This window comes from Lepisosteus oculatus, chromosome 23 (assembly GCF_040954835.1).
Source record: "Lepisosteus oculatus isolate fLepOcu1 chromosome 23, fLepOcu1.hap2, whole genome shotgun sequence".
Taxonomy (NCBI): domain Eukaryota; kingdom Metazoa; phylum Chordata; class Actinopteri; order Semionotiformes; family Lepisosteidae; genus Lepisosteus; species Lepisosteus oculatus.
The window spans coordinates 10341512-10367944 of record NC_090718.1 but is presented as its reverse complement, the minus strand read 5'-3'; the positions used below and the strand labels follow the sequence as shown (position 1 = coordinate 10367944).

The 26433-nt window shown below is 36.7% G+C and overlaps 1 protein-coding gene across 2 annotated transcripts in view; it reads right to left on the bottom strand.

Moving 5' to 3' along the window:
• The window catches only part of drd2a (dopamine receptor D2a), a 50781-nt gene that overhangs the window by 7664 nt on the left and 16684 nt on the right, over window positions 1-26433 (bottom strand). For both annotated transcript variants that reach the window (XM_006642285.3, XM_069183129.1), the window contains 4 exons: window positions 14250-14551; window positions 2626-2735; window positions 1309-1445; window positions 139-338 (listed from right to left, as the gene is read on the bottom strand). In XM_006642285.3, coding sequence (XP_006642348.1) covers window positions 139-338; window positions 1309-1445; window positions 2626-2735; window positions 14250-14519 — 717 coding nt within the window. In that variant the 5' untranslated portion in view covers window positions 14520-14551. The remainder of the gene's footprint in view (window positions 1-138; window positions 339-1308; window positions 1446-2625; window positions 2736-14249; window positions 14552-26433) is intronic.

Sequence of the window (26433 nt, the reverse complement as noted above, 5' to 3'; positions counted from 1 at the left end):
GTGCTAAAATCCAGCTTTCTGCAGCTCCAAAAGCTAACGTTTCAAGTGCGTTTCCTCCATGTATGAATCCCGTAAGTTCCAGGGGATTGCTGAGACTTTCTGTGGGCTACGATGTACAATGTGCACGCGGAGGATCACCTTCAGCGTCGTGTGCACGTCGGCCTCCATCCCGTGACTGCTGCGCTTCGTGTTCACACGTTTCCTGCGTTTCCTGAGGACCACATAAATCTGCACATACACTAGCAGAGTGATGATGAAGGGAACGTAGAAGGACACGATAGAGGAGTACACAACAAAGGCGGGGTTTGCAATTACACATAGAGCATCATCTCGGGTGGCTGAAAAAAAGAACAGAAGTTGCTTTTTTATCAATTCCAGCTTAAAGTATTGTATATAAATCACACAATGACCTGAATTTTGCAATGATAGGCGCAGCAGTTCATATTAAAAAGAGCTTCGATTTACACCTTTGCAGAAAATATGTAAACTTCAAATTTTGAAGACCTCATACATTAGGTTTTAAAAATACTTCTTTGGGAAATGACACTGCTAACGTGCAGGATTTAAACCACAAAGCTACTGCATGTGAGTGAAGTTGAAAATAAAAATTTTAGAATATAAACACGTTTAACTTGAATTTTGCCGATGAATTTGTTACAGTTAATAAACATTTTGATCACATGTATAGAGTGTGATCACATGTATAGAGCACATGTGCTTCCTTTAGATGAGTGTAAAGGTCAAACCATGGTTGATGCCATGTGTACAGGTCTCTAAGGCTGTAACCACAGGAATTACACAGGAAATTATGGGGGATGTTTTTGACAAATGTTGCAGGAAATAGGAGAACAGGAAACAGACACACATGAAAAAAGAGAGGGTAGATTGTAGTGAAGTTACAATGTGAGATTGAAGCTATCATTTTGCTGTAATGTCACACACTCAATTAAAATTCCATTCAGCTATTAAAATATGTGCAGTATCTCCTCATAAAACATGGAAATATGAAATTCTTTTGAACAAAAGCAATTTTTGAGGGGTGTGTACTGTATCTTATAATAGCATAAAAACAGATTTCCCACCTTTTAATGATTTAATGAGTCATTAAATATTGGGAACGTGTAATCATAAAACACCATAAACTCAGTACTCAATGCTAGCTTTTTCTTTGCAAATGCTTTTTTTCTTGCTTCTATTTGATGGATACTGTCTTCTACAGTATGTACTGGGCTTGCTCTTTGTGATCACTAAGTACTGTATATCAACGTTACTTTTTAAACAAGTTCTTAATCAGTGATTTTCCTTTACCTGTGTTATTTAAGCCAAACAACAGAGGGCAGGATATTGCAAAGGACAGAACCCAGACCACCGAGATCATAACTGTGACTCGTCTCTTGGAGCTGTACCTTGTATTGTATAGCATCGGCATTGCAACAGCTGTATACCTGAGAGGCAGACGAAGAAAGACAATAAGGATGGGGAGGAATAAACAGCATGGGATATTCTGAAAGTACACCATCGTATCAGATCTGATTTATTAGTATGCTGAATAGGATGTTCATAGTGAATATCATTACATTTGTAGGGGCCAAGTGTTAAACATTAGTCTTCTGGATGCACGCATATTTACATATGGATGAATGGTGGAACAAAACATGCTGATATTGACCTTCCAACCTCGCAGTATGTACAGGCCAGAATGATCATGGTGCATTAATTGGACTGGCTAATGGCCTTATTTAAGAAAAAGAAACATTCCCTCTTTTGTCTCGTTTTAGGAGGGAAATTTGTTGCAACGTCCCAGAAATGTCTGGGCAGTTTGATCTACGTTCCCAGTGCTCATACAGTGAAGTACGTCTCCTGTGTACTCTTGCAGTACACACTTTCAGAATGTGACAGCCTTTGCAAGGGTTTCTCAACCTTGTGGAAGTAATTGTTTTGTGCAAAAACATATTAAATAGTCCTAAACGCTCGCTAACTCAGGCATATTATTATTATGCAAAGGAACAAGTAATAGGTTTATTCCATGCTGAAAAAAAGAAGAAAGAGAACACAACGTTTCGGCCGTGGAGACACCTGAAGAAGGCTCCACGGCCGAAACGTTGTGTTCTCTTTCTTCTTTTTTTCAGGATGGAATAAACCTATTACTTGTTCCTTTGCAGCCTACGCATGCTGACGCAGCTACCCACCTGAAATATTATTATTATTATTATTATTATTATTATAATATTATTAATAACTGGCACATATTAACATAAAATAACGAGGCATAAAAACCTCAAACAAGTGAGGCTTCGGTCAGAAGGTGTGATGTGTTATCCTTCTGCAATAGGTTAAACTGCAAAATTTGTTGCAAGACATTAAAAAATAGAGAATGCTCAAAACTCCTTTTTTTGCTTTATTTTATTCACAGTGCATCTTGCTTCTCTCTTGTTTACCCCTGTGTAGTCTGCTCAATTTCAATAAAAGGAAGAGAAAGAAGACTTTATAATCAATCCATGAAGCATGCTTTTTCAAGAGGGGGAGGTTCTGTGATTCCTGAAGACTTAGCAACATCAGTTTTATTATTAATCCGATTATTAGTTGTGGCTAATAAAGTGGTGCAAAGGATGAGAAGAGTCTTACCTGTCAATACTAATAGCACAGAGATTAAGGATGCTAGCAGTACACATCATGACATCTAAGGTGACAAAGATATCACAATGGATTTTACTAAACCGCCACTCTCCAACCACCTGGAAAAAAGAAATGTGAAACAGATAAAGACTTGAAAACCATCCAACTATTTGTGCTAGACATATAGATAAATATGGATACATACATATGGTTTATATTAAATGAGAATTTGATATTCACTAAACTGATACCCGACAACTAATGGCATAACACTTTTTTTTCTTGAAGACAATATGCTGTCATTTAAAATAAAATGTAGCACTTCCAAGAACATGCTCAGACACCTTTAGATTACCTCCCTGAAGCAACACTGTACTGTGTAATATATGGGAAAAGCCCACACAGTATGAGTCACGAAGCCACTACTGGAAATTTGAACACATTACAGATTATTTTTATGTTTCCTGATATCGTCTGAATCCTTGAAAAAGAATATTGAGCTGACTAATAAGCAGAAAATTGTGCACACAGAGCACATAGTTTTCTTTCAAACAGAACCTTTTTTTTTCCAGATTCCCAAAATCAAATTACACCAAAATGCTCATACAGCGTTTATGGCTTTTTCATTGAAGGTTTTAAATTGGGGTTAAGTACATGTATAACTATTTTATTTAGTTCTGGGTCATTATTGGGTTTGCAGATGTGAGCACAGCTTTTCTGTCTTCAGAATACATGAAGCAATATTTAATGTTATTTAAATTGAACTGGATTCCTGGAATTTGGCACACACAATGCCCTTTGCAAGTACAATATGTCTAGACAGTTTAAAAATTCCAATGAAGGTAATGATCCTAAGCAATTCCTTAAAGCTAAACTGAGAGAAAATAAATTGAAAACCTAGAGACAAGAGAAGCAAGTTACATTAAGTAATAGGAAGTAGTAATTTAGAAATTATAAAAGAATATCACTCATTTTTTAAGATTTGAGATGCAGGCAATTCTTTTATATAAGAAGTGTAAGCTTAAAATGATGTACATGTCTCATCATCATGCTTCTCTCACATTTCAGTCAGAAAATGTAACGCTGACTGGAAAGAGCAGCAGTTCTGAAACACTGCAAGACTTTCTACTTGCAGCCAAGTGAACGAATGTATCTTATCTCAACTTATGAGTATACAATTTCCCACCAAATTACTGTGCAGTTTTGGACTTCTGCTTAAAACACAATGACTGTACATATATAAAAAAGCTTAAAAGATTGTCTATCCTACCATCTACTCCTTTTGTACACCAAGACTCTGCAACAGTGTTTACTCAGTGCACAGTCCAAATAAAGTCAGGATTTGTTTTAGATTTGCACAGTCTTACATAGTGCTGTAAAAGCGCAAGCATTCAGTAGCACAGAACTGAAAGGGTACTGAAAATGATAATTATGCCTAAGGGGGGGACATTTTTAAGAAGCACAGTAAAGAAAAACAAAATGTTCAAACATTCTTGACTTTATAAACCTTTGCCTTTTGTTTTCTAATTCTGAGATGATTTTATTTCTCCTTATTCAAAATTCCAAAAACCTAAGACTTACTGTAGCTTCTAGCTATAGTTCCTGTAAAACTTGGGGAGAATGAGATCCCACAGACCTAGTTCTCCAAGTTCGATGTGTATCAGATCCATTCATTGTTTGAGACGTTGGTAGATCCATAGAGCCTTGCAGGAGTTAAGGTCACAGGGAAGATCAGTGCATACCTCACTAACATCATCTCATGCCAGCAGGTTGATTTGCTGATCGCCAGCCTGGCCCAGTAATAGTCAACCTTCTGTGGTTGTACTCTGAGAGATACTGTTTGGGGGGAATCCGTTTCACTATCGATAACAGGATCCTGGCTAGAATCAGAGACTTCCATTCTTAAGAGCTCAAACTTCCCCTCGATTTCAAATGACTGCCAACCCTTGTTTCATTTACTGCGGTATTTCCATGGCTTGGCTCTGGAAAATGTACTAGAAATCCACAGCCATTGTCAAATCTCTTTCTGTCAAGAGGTTATGTCTTTAGTGTTTGAGCTGTCAATTTATTGCTCAGCAGATAACAGTGGGTAATGCTTTACATTAACATGCGTAGGTGTGTAGGTAAATTCTATATCTGTTCCACACCAGGTGAAGGTTATTTTGTTTTTTGTGGCTTTGTGCAGATGAGAGATCACCTAACTTGAGTACGGGATGCTGGTCTATTACCAGTATTACCCCCTCAGCACCCTCTGCTGGCCCTTATATATACAGCATATAGCTGGATTAACAGGAGCAATTGTAGCAAAGGACCTCAAACAAGGTAACACAGCAACATCAGCAACCACAACCCAGCAGTAATGAGTTCAGAGACTTACCCAATATGCTAGTAAAGCTACAAATCTATTATTTTTTTTATAATCATTTGCACAAAAATTACATTTAGTCAAATTGAAATGGCAATGTAATTAAGAGCAAGTACAGATGTGATTGGTGTACAGGGACACTCCATGTAATTATCTAACATTGAGGAGGTTAGTTCTATCCCAGGCACACATTATACAATACCTCTGACACTTCGATCTGTATAACCTTGGACAATCCTAAATCCACCTAAAGGCTTGAAGCATATCCCCAAACCTAATCATAAACCCAAACCAAACCCATCCCCTTAGTCTTGACCTCATGACAACCCTGTCTCCATTTGACCCCTTTTGACTTTTTAATAATTCCATCCTCACCCCCAACTCAAGTACACAAGCCTCACCTATAACTTAACCACTGTGATACAGCATATAAACTATACAATAATGTAAAAATATGAGTACTGAAAGCCTACAATTATTGTAGAGATGTGTGTATTCTTTAACCACAGATGTGATCAAAGGTTGTTTGAGAAAAAAGAATGGTTTCTCAAGACAACACTGCTTTTCTTAATGATGATACATATTTCATTTGTTGGCTTCATAAAAAAGAATGTAACATAAAACATAATTGCATCGCCTGCTGCCTCTGAAAGATTCGGGATGCAATTTTAATTTGAAATGGATTAAAGATAACCACATTTCTGCTGAAAAGGCGGTTTTCTGATGCAAACTTAAGGCAATTCGTGTAAGAGTGGTATTAATGTCTAATGCACCATTTCTCTTTGGTCTCTGCTTTTCACTTTGTTCTAATGGTAAACAAGGAAGAGATGAATGCTTTAATTTTTCAAACACCTTCCATTAGACTAGTCTCTCGATCTTCAGTAGTCTATTCATTAGACATGCATATCTCTGAGTAAAAGGCTCTCACCTTCCTCTTCTAAAAGATACACTCACAAAAGAAAGAAAACACAAAGGTATTTAATGAATACATGTACAGTATGAGTTACTCAAGACAAATCTCCTGTCTTTGAAGGTATGGTATATCTCTTCAATTTTACATGATAAAGCATCCAAAACAATTATGTGAAAATTCTCCACGTCTTTGTTTTCTATAAAATGTATTTACTCTTATTATTTAATGGGATGTATGTCAGGTCAAAATGTAAGTTGTGATATGTTTTTCATCTATAAAAACATCAGTAGAAAAGGGTATTGTCCTTAAATTGCATTCTGTAATCTTAAACATTTCTATAGCCCTTAAATCACGGTGTGAATGAATAGATTATGAACAAAAGAAGTTCCCCGCACATAGTTCAGAAAACTATGTAATTTATTATCTCGCTCTAAAAGCTATTCTTTGCTTCCCATTCCAACTGTTTGCATTTTAGAATTACAGACTGCTAAAAATAATCCGGTAGCAGTATCCAGAGTAATTCATTTTCAGTTTTTATCTAAGACTGTATTTTCTGGGGTTTCATATGCCCTGTCCACATTACCTAAGTGATGCATAATCAATGTGCAATAGCACCTCAAGAATTTGCAAACACAATTGGGCTTTTATTCCACAACAGATGTCCAGAACCAAGCAATTTAAAAAAATTAAGCATGTATTGTGAATTTGAGAACAGGATCTAGAATATAGGAAATATTTTATATCCAGCAAGTAGATTTTAAAATCTGGTGGCGCCAAATGGTGCAAAAATCCAATTTTATAATCTGTGACTTTGCCAAGGCATGACATCAACTGACCCAAGCTAAATCTGAACCTTGCAAAAAGGCAGCAGTGACTGCACAAAAGGTAATACTTTGCTTATGCTCAGACTATGCTGTGTTTATTCATCCATCCATCCATTTCTGTGACATCCATTTCTAACCACTGCGGGGAGTGTCTATGAGAGAAGGCAGGGACAGCATTCTGCACTCACTTTTGGATCCTATACACAGAATTTCCCAGTCTTGGTCCTTTCCCAGCAAAAAGCACAAGGCAGGACACACACTGGATGGAACGTTCATCTGTGTTTATTCAGCTTCTGTTTAACTAATATGCCTACAATTTCACTGTCACTTTCAAGGATGCCGGGTCACTCAGGACCTTCGAGCTGCATTGCCAAATGTACTTTCTGCCTTAGATCTCTTCCCAAAAGGAAACCAAAACAAGCAAAATGTAACTCTCCTCTTTGAGGGGACTAACAGTGAGCAACCAAAGGAACAAAGTAAAAGGTTTATTCCAGGCTGAAAAGAGGAGAAAGAAAACAATTTTCGGCTTAGGAGCCTTCTTCAGGTGTGAACAAACAAAACCTTATGGTAACTATCAAACTTCAATATCTTCAATAAGTATCACAAAAACAGATCAACTGTCTTTCAGGTCCACACAAAAGACAACAAACTTTAATTATACCCTTTTAAAGCCAGAGAGTTGCTAATTCCTGACAGCTGGAGCTCATTAGACCAAATCGCCTCTGCATTTTTGGAAATGTAGTTCTCTGCCTCGCCTACACATAGGAAAACTGGGAATTTTTTAAAGAGACAAGGTTATAAAGGGTAGAGGTGTTTCATTACTCTGGTCCCAAAGTCTGTTCCCAATATAAACCTGCCCCACATTCCAACAAAAAATATATACTGTATATTGTTGATATTGTGCATTAAGTATGATATTAAAAATTGTATTTTAAAGTTTCTTATTTAGTTAACAACTGCAACTACAGTAAAAAAAAAAACTAAACCGCACTCTTACTGACCTTAATATGACCACAGATGCATGCCCTCACATCAGATTCATTCAATTCAAAATGTAAGCAAAAACCTATCTACATGCTCCTCCCGGCAATACATTTTTAAATTTGCTGGAAGATTAAAAATGGCATACTGTACATTGGTTTTGGATATCTATGTTTCGTTATTATAACTGTGGCTGTGTTTTTGCTCTCTTCATAAATGTCAAACCATTTAGGAGTTTCTGGCTGAGCAAGCACTAAGCTAGGACAGCATGGGTTTTGAAATTGTAGGTTATCTGTAATACTTGTGACATTTCAGCTCCTGCATGTCTCCTAGGTCAATCGCTGTGACTGAAAACACCACTGTCTAAAGAACATTGCTCAGAAGGGTGATAAACATACATTCACACATTTTTTACTTTAATTTTAGCTTTGAACTCTAGATGTAGAATACATGTTGTACATAATTATTTTTTCAATGTAATACACATCTCAATATTCAATAAAAGGCTGAAAAAGTCATATTAATATACAGGGCATCTATGAGTAAGTACCACATGGTAAACTGTCACTGTGTATTTGGTGCATATCCTAAAGCAACTGATAGTTTATCTGTAGATTGAAACTATAGTTTTTGTTTTTTACAGCAGCAGTAGATTTTTGTCTTTTATATAAGAATGAAATTTTCACGCAAACTGTTCGGGGCTCCCTTTAATTGTTGGCTACCAACATCTCAAGGAGAGGAGAGCACTGTAGCAAATAAGATAAAAAACTGCAAAAATAAATGTTGATAAAAAGTCAAATTTAATGTGTGCCTGTCTTTTCCACTTTCTGTGCTGAGCTTACTTAAAAAAAACATTGTGCATATGATCTGTGCATTGTGCACAATATCTGTGAAATTGGTCTGATGGTATTCTTTCTCCCTCCAACACCTCTTGTATCTACAGCAAGTGTGGTGGAGTATAGATGGCTGAACAGAACAGAAATGCCCCCTGTGCTGATGAAGCTCCTATGGTCTTGTGTATTGGATGTATGATCTTCGAGCTTGGCAAGCCAACAGCCATAAAAACATAAAGCTGATGTATGAGGAGCCCATTTGTATCATTGAGCTTATCAGGTTGAGTATGTGATTGATCTGAAGATTATCTTGTCATCTCTTTAAAAAAGCTAGAGTATCAGGTTGTTATATAGCATGTACAAGACTCACACAGATGTGCCTACTTTTCTCAGTCTTTAATGCACTTCTCTTTAGCTTGTTAACTAGTTACAGTACAACAAATGTACACAATACTAATATAATCCATTCTGATTTTGTATTAGTATTGAAATCTTAAACAGTCTTCTGTGACATAAATCTTAAAAGTATTTTTTGCTTCATACAATGTAGTAGATTGATGTAAATAAAATAGTCAAGCACACAGTGGAGGTACAGTATTTAATGACAAATGGAATATGAAAATCTGTAACCAAGCAGTAAAACAGTTACTCTTGTATGTAATGGTAAAGATTAGCAGGGTGAAGAAAAATAGATGCAGTGATGTATGGTAAGGCAAGTTACAAAACTGTAAAATACTATAACAAAATAAGGTAAGTGCAAGCATAAGCAATGGAAATCTGCAAAAACATCCTTTCATGAGGGAGATTTAACCATTTCCAGACAACATCTCAGAACAGTACTGCAAAAGAGGCAATTTTGATTTCTGACATAATACCCCGAAAAGTATTGTGCAAGCATAACAAAAGCCTGAAGTACTTTCAAAGCAAAAATAGACAATCTTTCCCGCTACTTTTTAACTTTAGCTTAGTTAAGGCTTTTTGTTCTCTCCCAAAGCATTGCATACTATTAAACAAGCCATAAACACTCTAAGATTTACTCTGTAATCACATCAGAAACCCATTTATGTGCCTCCCTGCTCATCAACAAAGAAAACAAAGCATGAGGTTGCACAATATATCATATATTTTTTTCCAAATATGTAATCTCTAGCGACAGAAAAAATAATCACTTTCAGATGTTTATTAATAATGTCTGTTTCTGAATTTCATTGAATGGTTGATTTTACCTGTATTTGTGAATTTTTCTTGGTTTTCAAGGCTGGTTTCACCAGAACAGAGGACAATGCTGATGACTAGCATGGCCTATATTTTCCCTGACATTACATGATTACCTCAACAGATTTGGGTACCATTTTCATTTAAGGTGGACAGTAAATAATGTTTAATGAAAAAATCAAAATTAGTTGAAGGTTCTGTCCAATTTTAGCTCCCTTCTCTACAACTTTTATATACAAATCAGTAATGGTTGGTACTGAACTGTATTGTGTCATGACTGTGAAGTGACCTCCATCTGTTAAACGTTGTTAATGTTATGATAATAAAGTTCAACAGCATTCGGCCCTATGCCAGCCTTCTGTGAAAATGGTTGCCTGTTCTTCATGTGCCAGCTAGAGCCATTCTTATTGCCTGCTACTTTAACGGATATAGTATGTACACATACCTAAAATATGATATTTGCAATAATTACATCCTACAGACATACTGTATGTTGCTAAGCCTGATATTCACATCAAATTCCAATTTATTAGACTTTCCAAATAATATTCCCGATGAATATTCAATTTAATCATGAGATCTGAGACTTAAATGGTTCTGTTTAAAGATGGATGGTTGTGTTTTTATAGGAGAAGGGTATACTTACAGTACGTATACAGTTCAGTACAGCAAAGTATCTGAAAACTAAAATTACCCTCTATCTCCAGAAAAAAATGTAATGTATGTTCAGTCATCTTTGTTTCTTTCTATTACAGTTATCATTTTTCTCATGAAGATGGTGAGTTCACAGCTCTACTCTATTGTAAAAGGCCATTACTGATATTGCAAGGGGGATCAGTACTATGATTGCAGGCAATACGATAAAGTCAGTGTGACAGCCACAGCATTATTGAGTGTATACTCTTAACCCGAAACGTCAGATAGCTAGAGATTACTAGTGACATCATTGTTCACACTACAACCACTTAAATGACCAGGGCAAAGTATTACCAGAGTCTGCAGCAGAATTCAATCTCTGTATTGACTTGTGCTGACTTGTGATGACCTTGCACAAGTATTGCAGAATTGGCTAAAAACCAAAAGCCATTCAGGGAATGCCATAAACCGCATGCTACCACACATCCAATGGGTTTGGGTGATGACAGTTTATGCTTTATGCTGCAATCTGATACCTGACTGATATGGAATACAGGTGCTTTTCCTTTTCATTGTACGTATAGTCATTTAATTTTCTTCTTCTGTGACTTATAAACTTAATCAAAGATACTGATATAGACATTTCCCTTCCAATTGAAAAAATTATGTTTCTCAGATGTTCATAAAATGCACTAGGAATAGTTTGCACTGTTTTCCTTTTGAACTCTTCACAAATACGCTAGCTTTCTGGGAAATTGAAAAATTGAAATGCTGACAGAGTAGCAATAATGTTGTTCTGCAGAATTCACATCTTGTAAAGGCCAGGGAATCCAATCTGTTCTGCATGAATTATAAACATCACCCTGTAATTCCCTTTCAGTAACACAGGCAAGACAATAAATTTGGATCTACTGTATATGGATGGTGTTTGTTAGTAACCCATGTACTGTAACTTGCACATTTTTTGGTGATCAAGCAACTATAAAAGAGAAGTCAAATCCAGCTTCATTTTGTCCAGCCCATATAAGTGTTCCTTTTGCTTATAATATGGTGTACAACATACAGTATACTGTATACTCTCCTGAAGAAGGCTTCACAGCCGGAACGCTGTGTTTTCTCTCTTCTCTTTTCAGCATGGAATAAATCTATTACTTGTTTCTTTATATACTGTATACTGTATTCATCTTCTGTATTGGGTTCTTAAATGAAGGATTAAACATAATTAGCACATAAAGGCTGTGAAACATTATATCTGTCATACCTTGATTTATGAAAAATAGAATACTTTAAAGGAAGAAATAATGACAAATTAAAACAAAAATCAGCCTGAGGCTCAATCTTTGACAAGTTCTTTTTTTATTTAATTTTTGTTTAATTTAATGGAGTACTTTGAATTTCTACACCTCCTTTGACATGAAAATGTCTAATAATTAGATCCTGCCAATTTGCACTTTTTATTTCACTGGGTGTCTTGGAGTTTTAAAACCTAATATCATAGTAGGTCATTAAATTAGTGCTCCTTCTTCCTTTATTACAGTAGTGTTTCTGAGAGAAGTTGACTTTAACCATTGTGGAAAATTGAACCTTTCACAGAGACTGCAATGTTTGTGAGAGCAGATAATTTATGAAACATAAAAGCACCATAAAAGCTTGAAAGTGTATACATAAAATTCAATATTTGAAACAAATATAAGTCATTATTACCTACTGTACATACTAAGTCAATAGTACTTATGCAATCATACATATCTACAGTATATACAGTACATGTACTTATACAATCGTAATAGGGTTTGAAGTAGAACTGGTAGAAGAATGGTGATTGTGGATATCTATAATCCCTCAGTTATTAATAACTGAATGCACAAGAAGAGTTAAATGGCCCTGTTCTGCAACCTTTCTTTTTTTATTTTTACTCTATTGCCAAAGGCTTAGTCTGAAATGTCAGTAGGCTTTGGGTCATTTCAGCATCTATAGACATAAAGGTAAGGAGGCAGCAGAAGAGTTTCAAAACCTTTCAGCAGAAAACACGCTCCAGTCCTAAAATAGGAATAATGGATATACTTAATCCATTAAAGAGAATTAATAATTCTTTTCCAGGTCATTTTTGTAGTACAGTAGTTTAATGGCTTAGTCCAGAGTGAATTGTAACAATATGTACACTGAGAAGATGTGACCCCCCCCCTTCCCCCATTACTCCCACAAGACACACTATTCTAGTCCATCAAGATTTCTTCCAGCTATGCTGACACTCATTCATTGGAGCAATCGGGTAAAAGCACCTTGCTCACGAATTTTGAAGCAATTTACACATGGGGGACATAAAACCACAAGCTTCTGGTTAGAAGTTCAGCATCCTTTGCAGTGCCATAGGAAACTTCCATTGCAGGCAGACAAAACATAGCTTTATACATATAAAATGTAGTAAGGAAAGTATTTCTAAAAAATAGCTGAGAAAGCTTTGCAGATCTTAGGAGAAAGCTCTTTACCCTTCTTTCAAAATGAAATGAACGGAGTTTGTCTATTTACCCATGCACTATGGATGTAAAAGGTTTCATTACACCTTTTCGAAGACCAACAATCAAATTCAAAGACAGGTGATAAAATCTGGATCCGCCAGCCTTAATTAAAATCAATTAGTAGTGCTCTCTTCCTTCCAGCATGTTCCTGTGCTCCAGCTGAGATGTGGTCATGTGTGCCTGCAGTTTTCCAATACAGGTAAAGTGGCTGGTTACTAGCTGGTTAAGGTGAACTGATTATGGATTCCGATGGTGACAAAGGACTGTTTGAGTGCAAGTTCTCACTGTCGTGAACGTTAGAGATTTGTAAAACACAAAATGCATCATGAAAAGTATTGATGAGAGAAGCTGCAGAGAAGAACACCTTGTGACAGTGTCTATCCTAGAAAATCAATAGTGTTCAAAATTTAAAGCAAACAGGAAAATGATGAATAGGAAAACATGTCTGAGTTTCTCCATTCTGCTTTTAATTGGACTTTTTCCAAACTATTATCAGGGAAATGTTTGAAGACTTAGCTTCAGTACAAAAAAAAAACACAAATGATTGAATAAAGCTTTCTAACCACATCTAAAGCTTCAGAAACACTTCAGAAACAGAATCCCATAGTAATGTCATGCATCCTACTTCCCAATGAACACATGACATATCATCATGTATACGATGTTCTGTATGCAGTAATCAACCTTGATTATTTATGTAAAAAAAACAACATTAAAAAACATGATAAATGCAGAAATTTTGGAACAAACTGCTCTGTTCATGCCCAAAGCATCAGAGATGCAGTATATGTTAGCCTAAAGCATAGCTTCCAAGCACTGCTTTTATTCATTTAAATTTGCTGACTCAGCCTAACGGAAGGTGAATCTCGTGTTAAACTTACAGGCAGTCCACGAAGAAAATTAAAATACCCATGGTGTAAAGGAAAAAGTGAAGATTTATTCCACGCTCAAAAGAGAAGAAAAGAAACACAAAGTTTTTGTTTTTATTTTCTTCTCTTTTCAGCATGGAATAAACCTTCACTTGTCCCTTTGCAGCCTACGCATGCTGACGCAGCTACTGTACATACTTGGTGTACATTGCCACCAGGTAAATTTGGGTTGAGAGCTAATTTCTTTCCTCAGTCTTTTCTCTTTCCTGAGTACAGTGACCCGCTCAACCTTTGACACGACACAGATGAAATATCCACAGAAAGAATCCTTGAAATTCAATTTCTAACCACTAGTCTACAAGGGTTTTGCCATAATGTGAGCTACTTCCTGTACTTCCATCTCCTTCTTCCTATTTACTTCCTGAGCAGCATTTGATTGGGAATTTCCATTGATTTGATGGCAGGATGAATGACTCACCTCTAAGTAGACCACCCATGGCATGACAAGTGTTGCCACTAAGAGATCTGCCACGGCAAGGCTCACAATCAGGTAGTTGGTGGTGGTTTGCAGCGCCTTCTCTCGGGAGACAGCCATGCACACCAGCACATTGCCGAAGACAATGACAAAGATGAGCAGGGTCAGCAACATGGCGTAGTAGTTGTACTGGTGCCTCTGCACGCGTTCAGTTCCATTGGCGACATCTGTCTCGTTCCCGTAATATGTTTCATTATCTAAAAAGGATTCCATGAGTACTGAATGGCTGGGGCCGGCAATGAGCCCTGCAAAGAAACAAAGCCAAGAGCATTTTTATAGAGCCAAAATCCCACCAATCATTTCTGAAAAGTTTGATGTTATCTAAACCTTTTGCTTTATTATTGAGTGTAAGCCTTTTTGTGTGTTGCCTGCCTAATTATTTATCTGGTCCCTCAACTTTCCTTATCTGTATTTGAACAGAAAGACTGCAAATTCCCCGTGACAAGAAAGAAATGCCACAGAGAACCATGTTACTTTTACATTGACTATTTTACCATTTAGACAAAGTGTCCCCAAGGTTGAAAAACCAGCACCCCAAAGAGAGACCCAGCTACTGTACATGACAGCGAGACAAATGAATCACAGCACATAAACAGATTCCCCAGTTGTTAAATCAGAGTGAATGTATCAGGCAGGAGCATCAGCCAAAAAGATAGAAAACAACAACAAAATAAAAATGATTGAGGATTTGTTTCTCACCCTTTCAAATATTCCAGCTTTATTTCTATAGCCAGAAGAGGTGACAGGGATCATATACATTTTTATCCTCCACAACCTGCACTTGTCAGTGGCATCCATCATGGTCCTATTGCAGTTGCCTCACATCTTAAAGGAAATGGAGGAGTGATGTGGTCCTCTTAAGTAAAACTGGTACCCAGCAAGTGTCAAGGGTGGCACAGTGTGGAGTATTGAAGATTGCCAGGCCGAAGCCAGTCCCACAGGCTGGTAGCACCTGGGCAAGTGTCATTTTCCAATTGTTATTAACTGCTCACTTTCATCCAACAGTATAATCGAGGTCTAAACTGGAGATGTTCTGACAGGCTTCAAGAAACTCTCAGCAAGCATGTACTGTATTTTAGTTAAATCACTATGGTTGCCCCTATGAATTACAACAATTTATTTTGACAACTATTCCTATTGCAACTAGAATCATTCTACGGGTTATTGTCAAAAATGAGAATAATGATGATCATGAGAGATCACTAAACACCACTTTTTCCTTTACCTTATAGCACAGCCAAAGGCTCATTGTAAGGTTCATTTTATGAAAAAACATTACCACTGTGTTGCAGACATGATATTTTACAGACCTGTAGTCTACTTGAGTGTTTAATTTTATTTTGTTTTCATTGTGAATGGAAGCTGTTCCAAGTGGAGTTTCTCAGCTGTTTGACTTGAGTGTTTAGTTTCATGATTGACAACAACAAGGAAAAAATCAACTAATATCTATCAAGTTTTCAAAGTGATAAACATATGAAAGACTTTGGAACAAATTCTGGTCCATGACAACTATTGTACAGTGTGTGCAATTTGGCACTCACATAAAATTCCTCCTCAACCAATAAACATGGAATATGGGTTTGTGTTAATTTTCAGTAATTTTACTTTTAATTTCAGTACTTTGCATTGCCATTTTGTCTCCTAAGAGTAGGTTTTGCAGCAATGATTAGAATTTTCTAGTGGTTTTTAAATGAGAAGTGTGCAGAGTTTAGGCTAGAGCTGTTTTGGTTGAGAGCAAGACAGACGTAGGGAAAACATTGATTTACTTACACGAGAGGGAGATAATTGTTGTTCTATTGATTTTTGCAAAGGGATCTTGGGTTCAATATTTCTGTTTAAAACCATTACCATGTCAAGTGAGAAAAAATACTGCAGCAAAATCTTTTGATTCTAATGCTTAGGTGCACCTACAGCCCACCAAATTCCTTCTGCCTTTTGTCTGCCTCTATATTTTAAACTAAAAGCATATAAATGCACAATGTAGGCGGTTCTAAGTCACTAAATATTCACAGCATGTGAAGAAATCCAAAGTGTAAAAATAAAATCACAAATTGATATCTTTTTTAACAGCTTTTTTGTAACAATTACGAATCAATATCCAGAAATGGAAAACATATCAGAAGCTTACATCTGCAGCAATACACTGATATCAAAATGTAGGCATTCAGAACTCCCTAGGAATGTACTTTAGCTAATGCATGTATACGAATAGTTACAGTATAACTGATGCTTGATAAAATCCCTAGCCCAGTACTGACTTAGCTTTTAAATGTTAACATGCAAGTTGTACTCATTCCTTTAATGCACCACAGAGTTGTCAAAGACCTTTCCTAAAACTATCAATAGCACAATTATAAAATAAACCCCCAAAACCAGCTGTGCAATCAAGAAAAAAGAACCTTATATCTGCTGCTCTGTATGGATAGATTGCTATCTGAAAAGACAGTTAGAATTGGTTTCTTCCTTTTTGCTAAAACCTATGAAGTAGGCTTCCTCTGAGACTATAGACAAATTGGTGATAATAATAAATCTAATAAAGAAAGTCTAAAAACCCTTTGCTTGGATACAGTTTTAGTCATCCGTCATCTAAATACCAGCCAGTACAATAGTTTGCTACATTAAACATTGTAATTGATTCCCCTGCAGAACACTAATGTATCTGAAATTATCCATTAATTACCGGTGTTGTTCTATAAATCTTGGTATGAACGAGCTATTCCTCTTTCAGTCTATGGGCCACTTTTAGATTGACTTTTTATCTAATTGAATACAGTTCAAAACCATCATTTGAAAGTTTCTTTTTAAGATGTTCAGAATCCTATAACTTGATTTTTTTAAATGATTGATATTATGGTTATTTTTTTCACTTTGATAAAATCCATTACATTTTGATGAACATGAGATTAAACCCGGTAAGTGCAGATATGAGCCATACAGTGGGGGCAGCAGCAAGACAGTGGTTAGTAAATTAGAAGAGTATCCCCCTAGCTTTCCTTTCCTCATACACATCCTAATTTTCTCTCCACGCAGGGCAAAGAAGTTTCATTTACTGTTCTGTTTCAAGAAAAAGGAAAAAATATTTTATATCATGATCTCTGCAGACTCTTGACTGCAAAGTGCAAGAAAAAGATATGAAAGCTGAAGGCAGGTAACTTTTTTTTTCCATTCCAGTAACCTTCATAAGTATTTCTCATGTCGGGCTTTGGAGATACTGAGTTCCAAAGAAAACGTGCCTCCATTCATCTCAAGACTTTAGCATTAGCTTGGTGCTTCATAAAATAACCCAGATCCTCTATAGAACGTGATTTACTTGTACAGTAGGTTAACATTACAAATAAGGAACAAATAGGCAACATTCATTTTGAAAGCGAAGTTGTGTCGTTGGACCAGCAGATGAAGCTCTACTTTCTGGATTAGAATTGCAAAAAAAACCAAACAACTCTCACTGTGGAGGCTGGGAAACACTGTAGGAGATGCCATTCTACAGATGTATTTACTCAACATCTGGAACGTGTCTAGGCAGCATCCAACAACATCATACAGTATGTGGTATGTCTGCATCTATTAAGTATTTTACCCCAAAAGGAATACTTTTGCCACTTTAAAGCCTGCAGCACCGGCCTTTACAATGACTTACAAGGCTGTATTAACCATGCAAAAAATGTTTTACTTACAGTACTAGAAAATCCAGAATTTTCCTTTAACTGCTTTACTGAGGGGGGATATTTTAAAAAATAGCAATAGAATACGTAGAAAAGGACACCCATTAAGCTCACCACTTACCAAACAGACGTAACTACGATAGGTAATGTACAGATATCAGACTGCCTGACTGGTTAAAGGTTTCCCCCCACACACACTGTAGGCCAAGGCTCTGCTACTATGGCGATGATGAACGAGGGCTGAGAGGCAAAGAACCCTGGGATAGATGAATAATATACCATAGTTATAAATCAGGGGAGGTTAAAGGTTTGTCTTTTCTCTTGAACATTTGTTTATAACTCCCCTTATTGATTTCATGCCACAAAGTGCTGTTTTATCAATTCTACCAGTAGTATCTATCAAATAGTCCCTTAAAATGCACTAATTAAAATCAAATAACTCCTCTATATAACAAATAGACACATACAAATGCTTTTTGTCATACTAATTTCTGTTCAGACCTGTCTACCTAGTTTGGAATTAACATTTTTTTTAAGCCACGTTTGATCGATTCAGATTTTACAGACCTATTTTACGCTTTTGGGTCTCAAAATTATTGAATGAACAATTTGTCATCATGGTCCATGATTTCACCTGCCATAACATGCCTGTAATTTCTGGCTTCCATTCCCTTACAGTTTAATTAAATAATCTGGTTCACTGCCTGGTAAGAGTAATTCTAATTGAAAACTCAATAATACGACTGAGATCAGGGTGGCATATCAATCGTAGTACTTGAGCAATGAGGGACAACAAACTATAGTTTCACTTGTTTTTGTACTTTCAAGGTTAATGTCTGCTCTTTACGGTGTGTAAAGTCCTATACTGTATGTGGACAACATAAGCTGTTTGTTTTCTCATTCCGTTGGCGCCACTGCTATGCAAGTAACATATTTTTGAAGTATGAAGTTTTCCTTCAAAATATAAACACATACTGTAGATGGATGCTCACACCCGAAGAAGGCTCCCCAGTCGAAATGTTGAGTTTCTTTTCCGCATGAAATAAACCTTTACATGTTCCTTTGTAGCCTACGCATGCTAACGCAGCTCCCCACCTGCACTAGATGGATTTCTGCCTTGGTGCTTTCTTGCTAGGCTTCCTGGAACTAAAATTCAGAATCACAGATAAGAGCTGGAGAGCAGAAATCATGCACTCACCTGACAGCTGTCTCTCAGAATTGAGCGAAATTAATGACCAATTTTGACAAGGAGAAACAAGCAGAGGGATGGTTTGAGGGTTATTGTCTGCCTGTTCAAATTCTACTGTCCTCATTAGCTGCTGCCCCCCCCCCCCCCCACATGCAGCCCACATGTAGTTATCTATGAGAGACCCCTGAAATGAGTGACTAGTCAGGGAAAGAGACAAGCCAGATGGACAACCTGGCACACAGCCACAGCAGACTCCCTGCACACAGCCAGATGCAGCGAGAACCTGGCACGGGTTTGACAGAGTCCCTACGGTTATTTAAAAACATGTCATGGGAAAAAAAAGATAAACAACAAAAGGGTTGAAAGCAAAGGCCAATTATTTTTTCAGTTCGTCCATTCCCTGGAGCTGAGACTTCCAGTTATAGTCTTTGGAACACCACTCAATACAAAATTATTAAAATTAATTGTAATGACAAAATCCTATAATTATAAATGCATAATCTAAGCAGCTGACTATAATGTGAAGGATGGCTGTGAATATACTGTATGTTGAGGCTGAAGAGTTCTCCGTTTCTGCTTATTTGTACATTGAAGTTACACTATCTTATAATTAAAACTGTACACAAGCCCTGCTCAAACATCCATTTCCAAGGACGAAACACTGGCATTCTCTGAATATGTTCAGGTATAAGCTTCTGTTACAGCTATTGTAAGTGACAACTAAAGTGTCTTTAAGATGGCTATGGTTAAGACCTGACTAGGGTAAACATATGAACAATTATGACTGTAGAACTATGGTGTTAACTTACAGTAGTTGTGCTGGGAGTGAGACACGCTGATCAAAAGAATAATCTGGTTTACTTTGGTTAATTGAGTTCTAGATAAAAGATTAAGTGTCAATCAACAGTCCAGGTATGCATAAAGCAGGCAGGATGCAGAGAAAGAAGGAAGAGCCAGATAAAAGATTATCTATAAAGACCAGAACTGAGTTAATTATTTGATCCCTGTTATGAGAATTTGCCATTGTGTTGTCTTTTGGAAACTCTGATTTCCTTATAAAGAATCCCTCAGTTAAAAATGGCCTCTCCTGGTTTGTGAATGCATTTTAGAAGTGGGGGGGGGGGGGGATACAATAGGTTTTCCATTCACTTTGTAGCAACTAGATCTCTATATAGAGATTTAACTCTAAGTGGCGTTTTGTGTTTTAGAGGGCAAATTTATCTCTCCTGTTGGCCGGTAGAGGTCTTATGGAGGATTTGCAAACTGGGTTTTTTTCTGGGTGGTCAGAATGTAGGCCTCTAGGACTCCTTGTTTGTAAATAGTAAAATTTGAACGTTGTATTTTTATGTTCTGTGTTGTTCAGTGTGTGTCTTCTCATTTTTAATCAATAATTGTTTAACCCAGTTTGCTTGACCTATTGGTCTTTTCACCAAAGCTGTACCATAGAAGTCAGTTGCCTCTGATTATATTGTACCAACCACTTGGATATATTCTTAACAAAGTCTTTTGGGGGTTGTGATAATCTAATTTACTTAATTATCCCACTCTGCCTGTGTCTAATATTATCTATTTCTAATTTCAAAATGGACAAATTCAATTTAATATCTAAGTAGCCAGTTCTGCTTCTTTCCTTTTGTATAGGTTAATCAATTGTTAATCAAAAGCTTGTCTAAGATTTTAATTTAAAACGGTTTATGTAAATGTTTACATTTTCTGTCTCAACCTTACATAACTATGCATACTCTATACTACATATTTAATATAACAATATTAATAAATTTGTTTAGATTAAAGAAGGCTCCAGGGAAAATGCTTCACCACAGACTTTTCATCTAAATTCAAAGACCCAGATCACAGCACTTAATGCATTTTTATTGAAAGGACAAATTCCCATGCCTTGAGATGGCATATTTGTGTTGTAAAACTTTTGTTAGTTTTTCTGTACTAGTACATAACATGATAAATGTCTGTTTGATGCATATTAAAAATAAATCATTTATAAAACCTAATTTGTCAACTCTTCTGAAAAAAATCAATTGTATCGATCAGCTGTTCAGTCTGTCTGATCATTAACATCACCGCTTCAAGACAATTTGTCTCAAGTCCTGCCTGAAAGGGTTACAAATGGAGTCACATGGTTGCCCTTGTCAGAACAGAATTCCATTGTTGCACATTTCCTTAGGATATCTATCCCTTATCACAAGAGAAATCAGGTTTCTTGCAAACTACTTGTAAACCACCTTAGCCCTTCAGAACAACAGTAAGATTGCAAACATGAGGATTTCTGAAAGGGGTGAGTTGTAGGACCCCTGTGCGAAGCCGTGAGGAAGGTAGTACAAGCAAAAGTAAATCCAATATTCCAAATCCAAGTCGTTAGGCAAGAGCGAAGTCAAAAGTAAGAGAACCAGGTCGGGAACTCAAAAGAGTCAGGTCGAAAATAGTAGCACGCACAAGAGAAAGCTGTGGAAGACTTCTCAATAGTGAGCGTAGGTAAGCCAGAGAAGAGTGTTCAAATATCGAAGAGAGAGAGAAGTGGTTGGATAATTAGTTCCTGGATGAGCATGCGTGGAATTTAGTATGTGTGGGAATGCCAGGGCGCTTACTGGAGAAGGTACGAGTCGTGACAGTAACTTTGCCATTGGCTGCCACCTTGAATGGCTGCTGTTAGTGTAATCAAGGCTGCTTGATAAGATTGTGTCATCTCTATTTTATTCATTGAAGGGCTAACTAAACAGGATGAGTTATAGAACTTGAATGAGTTTTCTCGCCTGTTACCACAGTGATGTAAGTTATAATAGAGATGTCACTGCCCATTCAGCCTTTGCCTATGAAATACAGCAGGGAAGTTCAGCTTTTTAGGAAGCATTATTTTTATAAACTGCTCAACTACAGTACGTAAAGCATTTGTCAAATTAGGCTGAAACGTGGCATCCGTTTTTGTTTTCTCAACAACCACTTCCAGGATGAATATGTGATCTAAAATGACTGGGTAACAGATGCTTTATAAAAAGCTGGAATGATCCTATGTTCTGGTTACTTTGCATTGCTCAGTGCAAGATCTCCACAAGCTGACAGCACTGATCCACAGCTGGACACTGTGATGTTAAGGCTATAATCGTAATTTTAATTATTGTACAGTACAAAAAAAACACAACCTGGTCAAGTGTGAAATCATTTCCCAGTGGATGTGGTAAGATGTCAGAGTAGAAGGGAAACCATACAGCTGGGAAAAAAAAATCAAATTCCTAATCAAATCTTCGATTGCGGCAGAAATTGCTCCGAGAGAAAATGGTTTGAAAAGGGATGTTCAATCTGTGATCCTGCCTCAGAGTGCTGCTTATTAAAAGTGCCTGGAATTACCTGACACTTCCAATAAAAATCCACACCAACCTCTTTTTCAAAAACGCTGCATGGTTTTGAAAATGTGTATTCTTTGGATCTTGCATTTGTTCCATTTTTTTCACAAGATGTACTTTACTCTCTCGAACTATTATTTATACTGTATTGTGTGTTACACAAATATTTAGAAATACCTAAAGCATAAGAATAAGCTGTATTTTACAGTAATATTTTAATGTGCATGTTTTTATTTAATTGCATGACTTTCCCCTTTAGATCCTAGGGACTATACAGGCTTAATACTTTGCATGCTGTACTGGTTTTAAATTCTGAATCACCTGTAAAGGTTGCTTCTTGTTTCATAATTCTGTAATATATTTATGGTTCGGTATTTTAAGTGCAAAACAAGTCTTTTCATCAGCTGATATTTAATAACCTCTAATGGAGTAATTACAAACATAACTGTGACAGGCACATGGAGTGGTGTAGCTAGCAAGAATGGCAATTTCTTTTTAATCAAATAAATTCCAAATGAATTGCAAGTCTTTTGCCATTGAAAAAATAACATATGTCAAACATGTTTCCTTAAACATTATTTTGATAGAGACACAGATCATCACATTAGCAGTGAAATACAACAATTATCTAAAAGCTAAAGATAAAAAAATGTTTCCTAACATACAGGTATGAGTAACAAGGGAATACAAAAAGGAAATTAAGTTACTATTTGTTTTTCTCTTTAAAGTTTGAAATTTTCTCTTTGTCTCCACTGTTTAGATATTTTATGTCACTGTTTAGATATTGTTTGTCAACTGATTTAATTAATTCTTAGAAATAGTAATCAACATCAAAACAAATTAATCAATGGACCCTCTAAACAAACATTTGGTGCTTTTCTAAGCGTTCTTTAACAGGTGCAAGGGTTACACTCACATATTACTGCATGTGCTCAGAATGTATATACACCTGCATCTGTTATTTTTCTTAATTCTCCAGTGAGGATCTCAGGAGACTTGCACATGAATAAGTCTTATTTCATTGGATAAATTGAAGTGTCAAGTTTTATTGATGAACCCTTGCCAGGTCGTAGGAAAGGTTAGATTTCAAGGTTACAAATGAGAGGAGGTGATTAGGACCATCTAGCTCATATGGTTGCTGGCTGCTAATTGATCAGAGGATCTCATCCAGCTCTTACTTAAAATAAAAGACAGAATATCCGATTCAAGAACACATTCTTTCCAGTTTGTTCCAGATATCCCATTATTTCCCCGCTCCTAACTGTTTTGTATGCCACCCATCCGTAGTTTTCTGATTCATGTTTTGCTGTTGAGTATAAAGATTACCATTTGTCAGTCAGTTCACTTTATTGTCATTCTGCACCTATACAGATGTACAACACAAGAGAGGCTACGTTTATCAGTACCTCTGAGGATTCTGAATGCTTGAATCAGGTCCCTTTGTAGTCTTTTTGTTTCAAGACTGAAAAAGTTTCAGTTCTTTCAGCCTGTCAGTGAAGGACATTCCTTAAAGACCAGGAATGTATCACTTTGCCCTTCTGGACTAATTCTAGAATATTATTTTTGTAACTCATTGATCAAAATTGTTCACACTATTCAAAATGAGGGTTCCAAGTGCCCTGCACATTTTTAACACAAAACCCCTTAATTTAAATTCTGTTGTCCCACATAATTTCCCAGACACCATAATGTTTGTCTCTTCGTATGTTTATTCCTCATAAAACACATGTTCTCACTCATTAGGAACTTCACCAGACTTATAAAGACCAATAAAGCATTTAAAAAGTGTTGATAAATCACCTATCATTTTTTGTTATAATACCCTTTCTTGTACCAGAAATTGCCAGTAGTGCACGGCTCTTTTTTAACATACCAATATAGATAAATTTAAAAATACTGAGACAATACTCTAATTATGGAAATTTTTTAGCATTTTCTTGGCTAAAAGGATGTAATTTCACTTGAGTCCTGTACACATACTGTATCTCCTTCATGCAATTCAAGTTTTCTGGAGCTCTTTCTGCTTAGTGGAGTGGCTTACTGTTGCTTACCGTACTATAGTATGTGTTAGTTGCATCACAGGTTTACAATGAACCCCCTAAAAACAACAAATGAAAGGTTGACTCCGGGGATTTTTTTCCTACCAGAGCTCCCACAATCTCCACATACCCCCCTTCAGGCCTGTGTCACTGTTTTTCGTCTGCAGAGGCCCAGTGCTGTCTGATCCTATTCTGTGCTGAATCATACATTTGACTGAAGAGCATCCTTAGACTGAGATTTTGATCAGTTTTGCCTTCATGATAAGCCACACTGCCAGCTGCCTGCTAAATTAAGACTAATTGTGCTAGAAATACTATTGTATTAGCCACAAAGATGATCCTTTGGAAACAGAAGAAACAGAAAGGAGCAGTTTACAATGAGTTCTCAAAGGAAATGCAGACAATAAAACAGCTCTTATATATGACAAGTTTTTTTCTGTGACAGTGTGACTGAAATTCTGGCTGATTTCAGCCCCAAAGGATGAAATTAATCAAGGATCACCTTACAGTACATTGCAATTTTTACTTCACAGATAGCTTTTTACATATTCTCTAAATGACTGAAATAAAAAGCTAAACTGGATTTGCCTACCTAATTTTCTGTCTCCACATCTGAATTACGAGGGCTCTAGATTTGGAACTATTTTCGACTTAGTAAAATGTAATCTAAATTGAATTTTAATATGTGCAGCCTAATGAAAATCAGAAGAACCGGATTCTGCTTGACAACTTTCTCTTTCGTGGAAGTGGGAGAAGCTGAAGAAACTTCTTGAACATGGTACAACTTCCCAGCCACTACAGTGTGAATTTGCTGGACCAGGGTCATTTAGAGAGCACCGGGCTTAGAAATCAAAAGCCAGACATGCTTTCAGACATTAAATAGAGCTGAAAATCTTGGTTTCCCAAGTAGGTGTAAAGATGTAGGTGAAATGGCTTGCAGACACAAGTGGTTGAGATCTGTTAAAGCACAAAATGTTTTTTTTATAATTAATTCATGTTACTCTTTATCCCTGCATAAATACAGAATTCTTTGGTCTGATACGCACATACACTTTGTAGAGCAGACACTCTATCCATGAACTGAAGATAGAGACAAGCCTGGGGATCAAACAACAAGGTCAGACTGAAGGGTAAAGAATAATAAAGATCTGGAAGTACGCAGCGCTCCTGGATCAGTGACAGTTGAATAAGGCTGTGAGGTCAAATCCATTGCTAGAGAGCATCCAGTGATCTTCATCCTACTTTAGAGTGCCTTCGGATCACTCTAATGCAAAGAGGCAAGGATAAAAACGTGAAACATGAAAGGCTGTTGCTGGACAGCATTTTTGTTTTGTATTCTTTTTGAAGCAAACAGAAATAAATTGGGGCCTTTTATTGGGGTTCAGTTGAAACCAATTACAGCTAGTCCATTCATTTCCACACGATCCCGCCATTAGTGCTGAAGCCTATTAAATTATCAGGTCACACATTTAATAGTATTTACCATAAAAATAAACACATGCTACAGTCTGTAGCCAGGACAACCGGGTTACAACCTTGAACTCAGAAGCTGAGGAAGGGAGGACCTGTCAATATTAGGAATAAAGACCGCAAAAGAAAACTAGGTTCTGTAAGTAAGTAAGTTAAGGTGATGAACTGGTAGAAGGTAATATTCCCTCTAAACTATAATTTCCTAACCAATTTCCCTGTTCAGTGTCTAGGGACACGGTCGTTAGGCTTGCTTACTTTGGATGATATGACAAAATAAGATTCTGACTAGGATTCCTAGTAAAGCATGCTGGGATCCTTTATGATGAAAAGCCCTATACAGTACATACAGTATGTAAAGAATTAATGTGTCTTGTAAAAGTATTCAGGCCCCACCTATGCTGTCGCATTTTG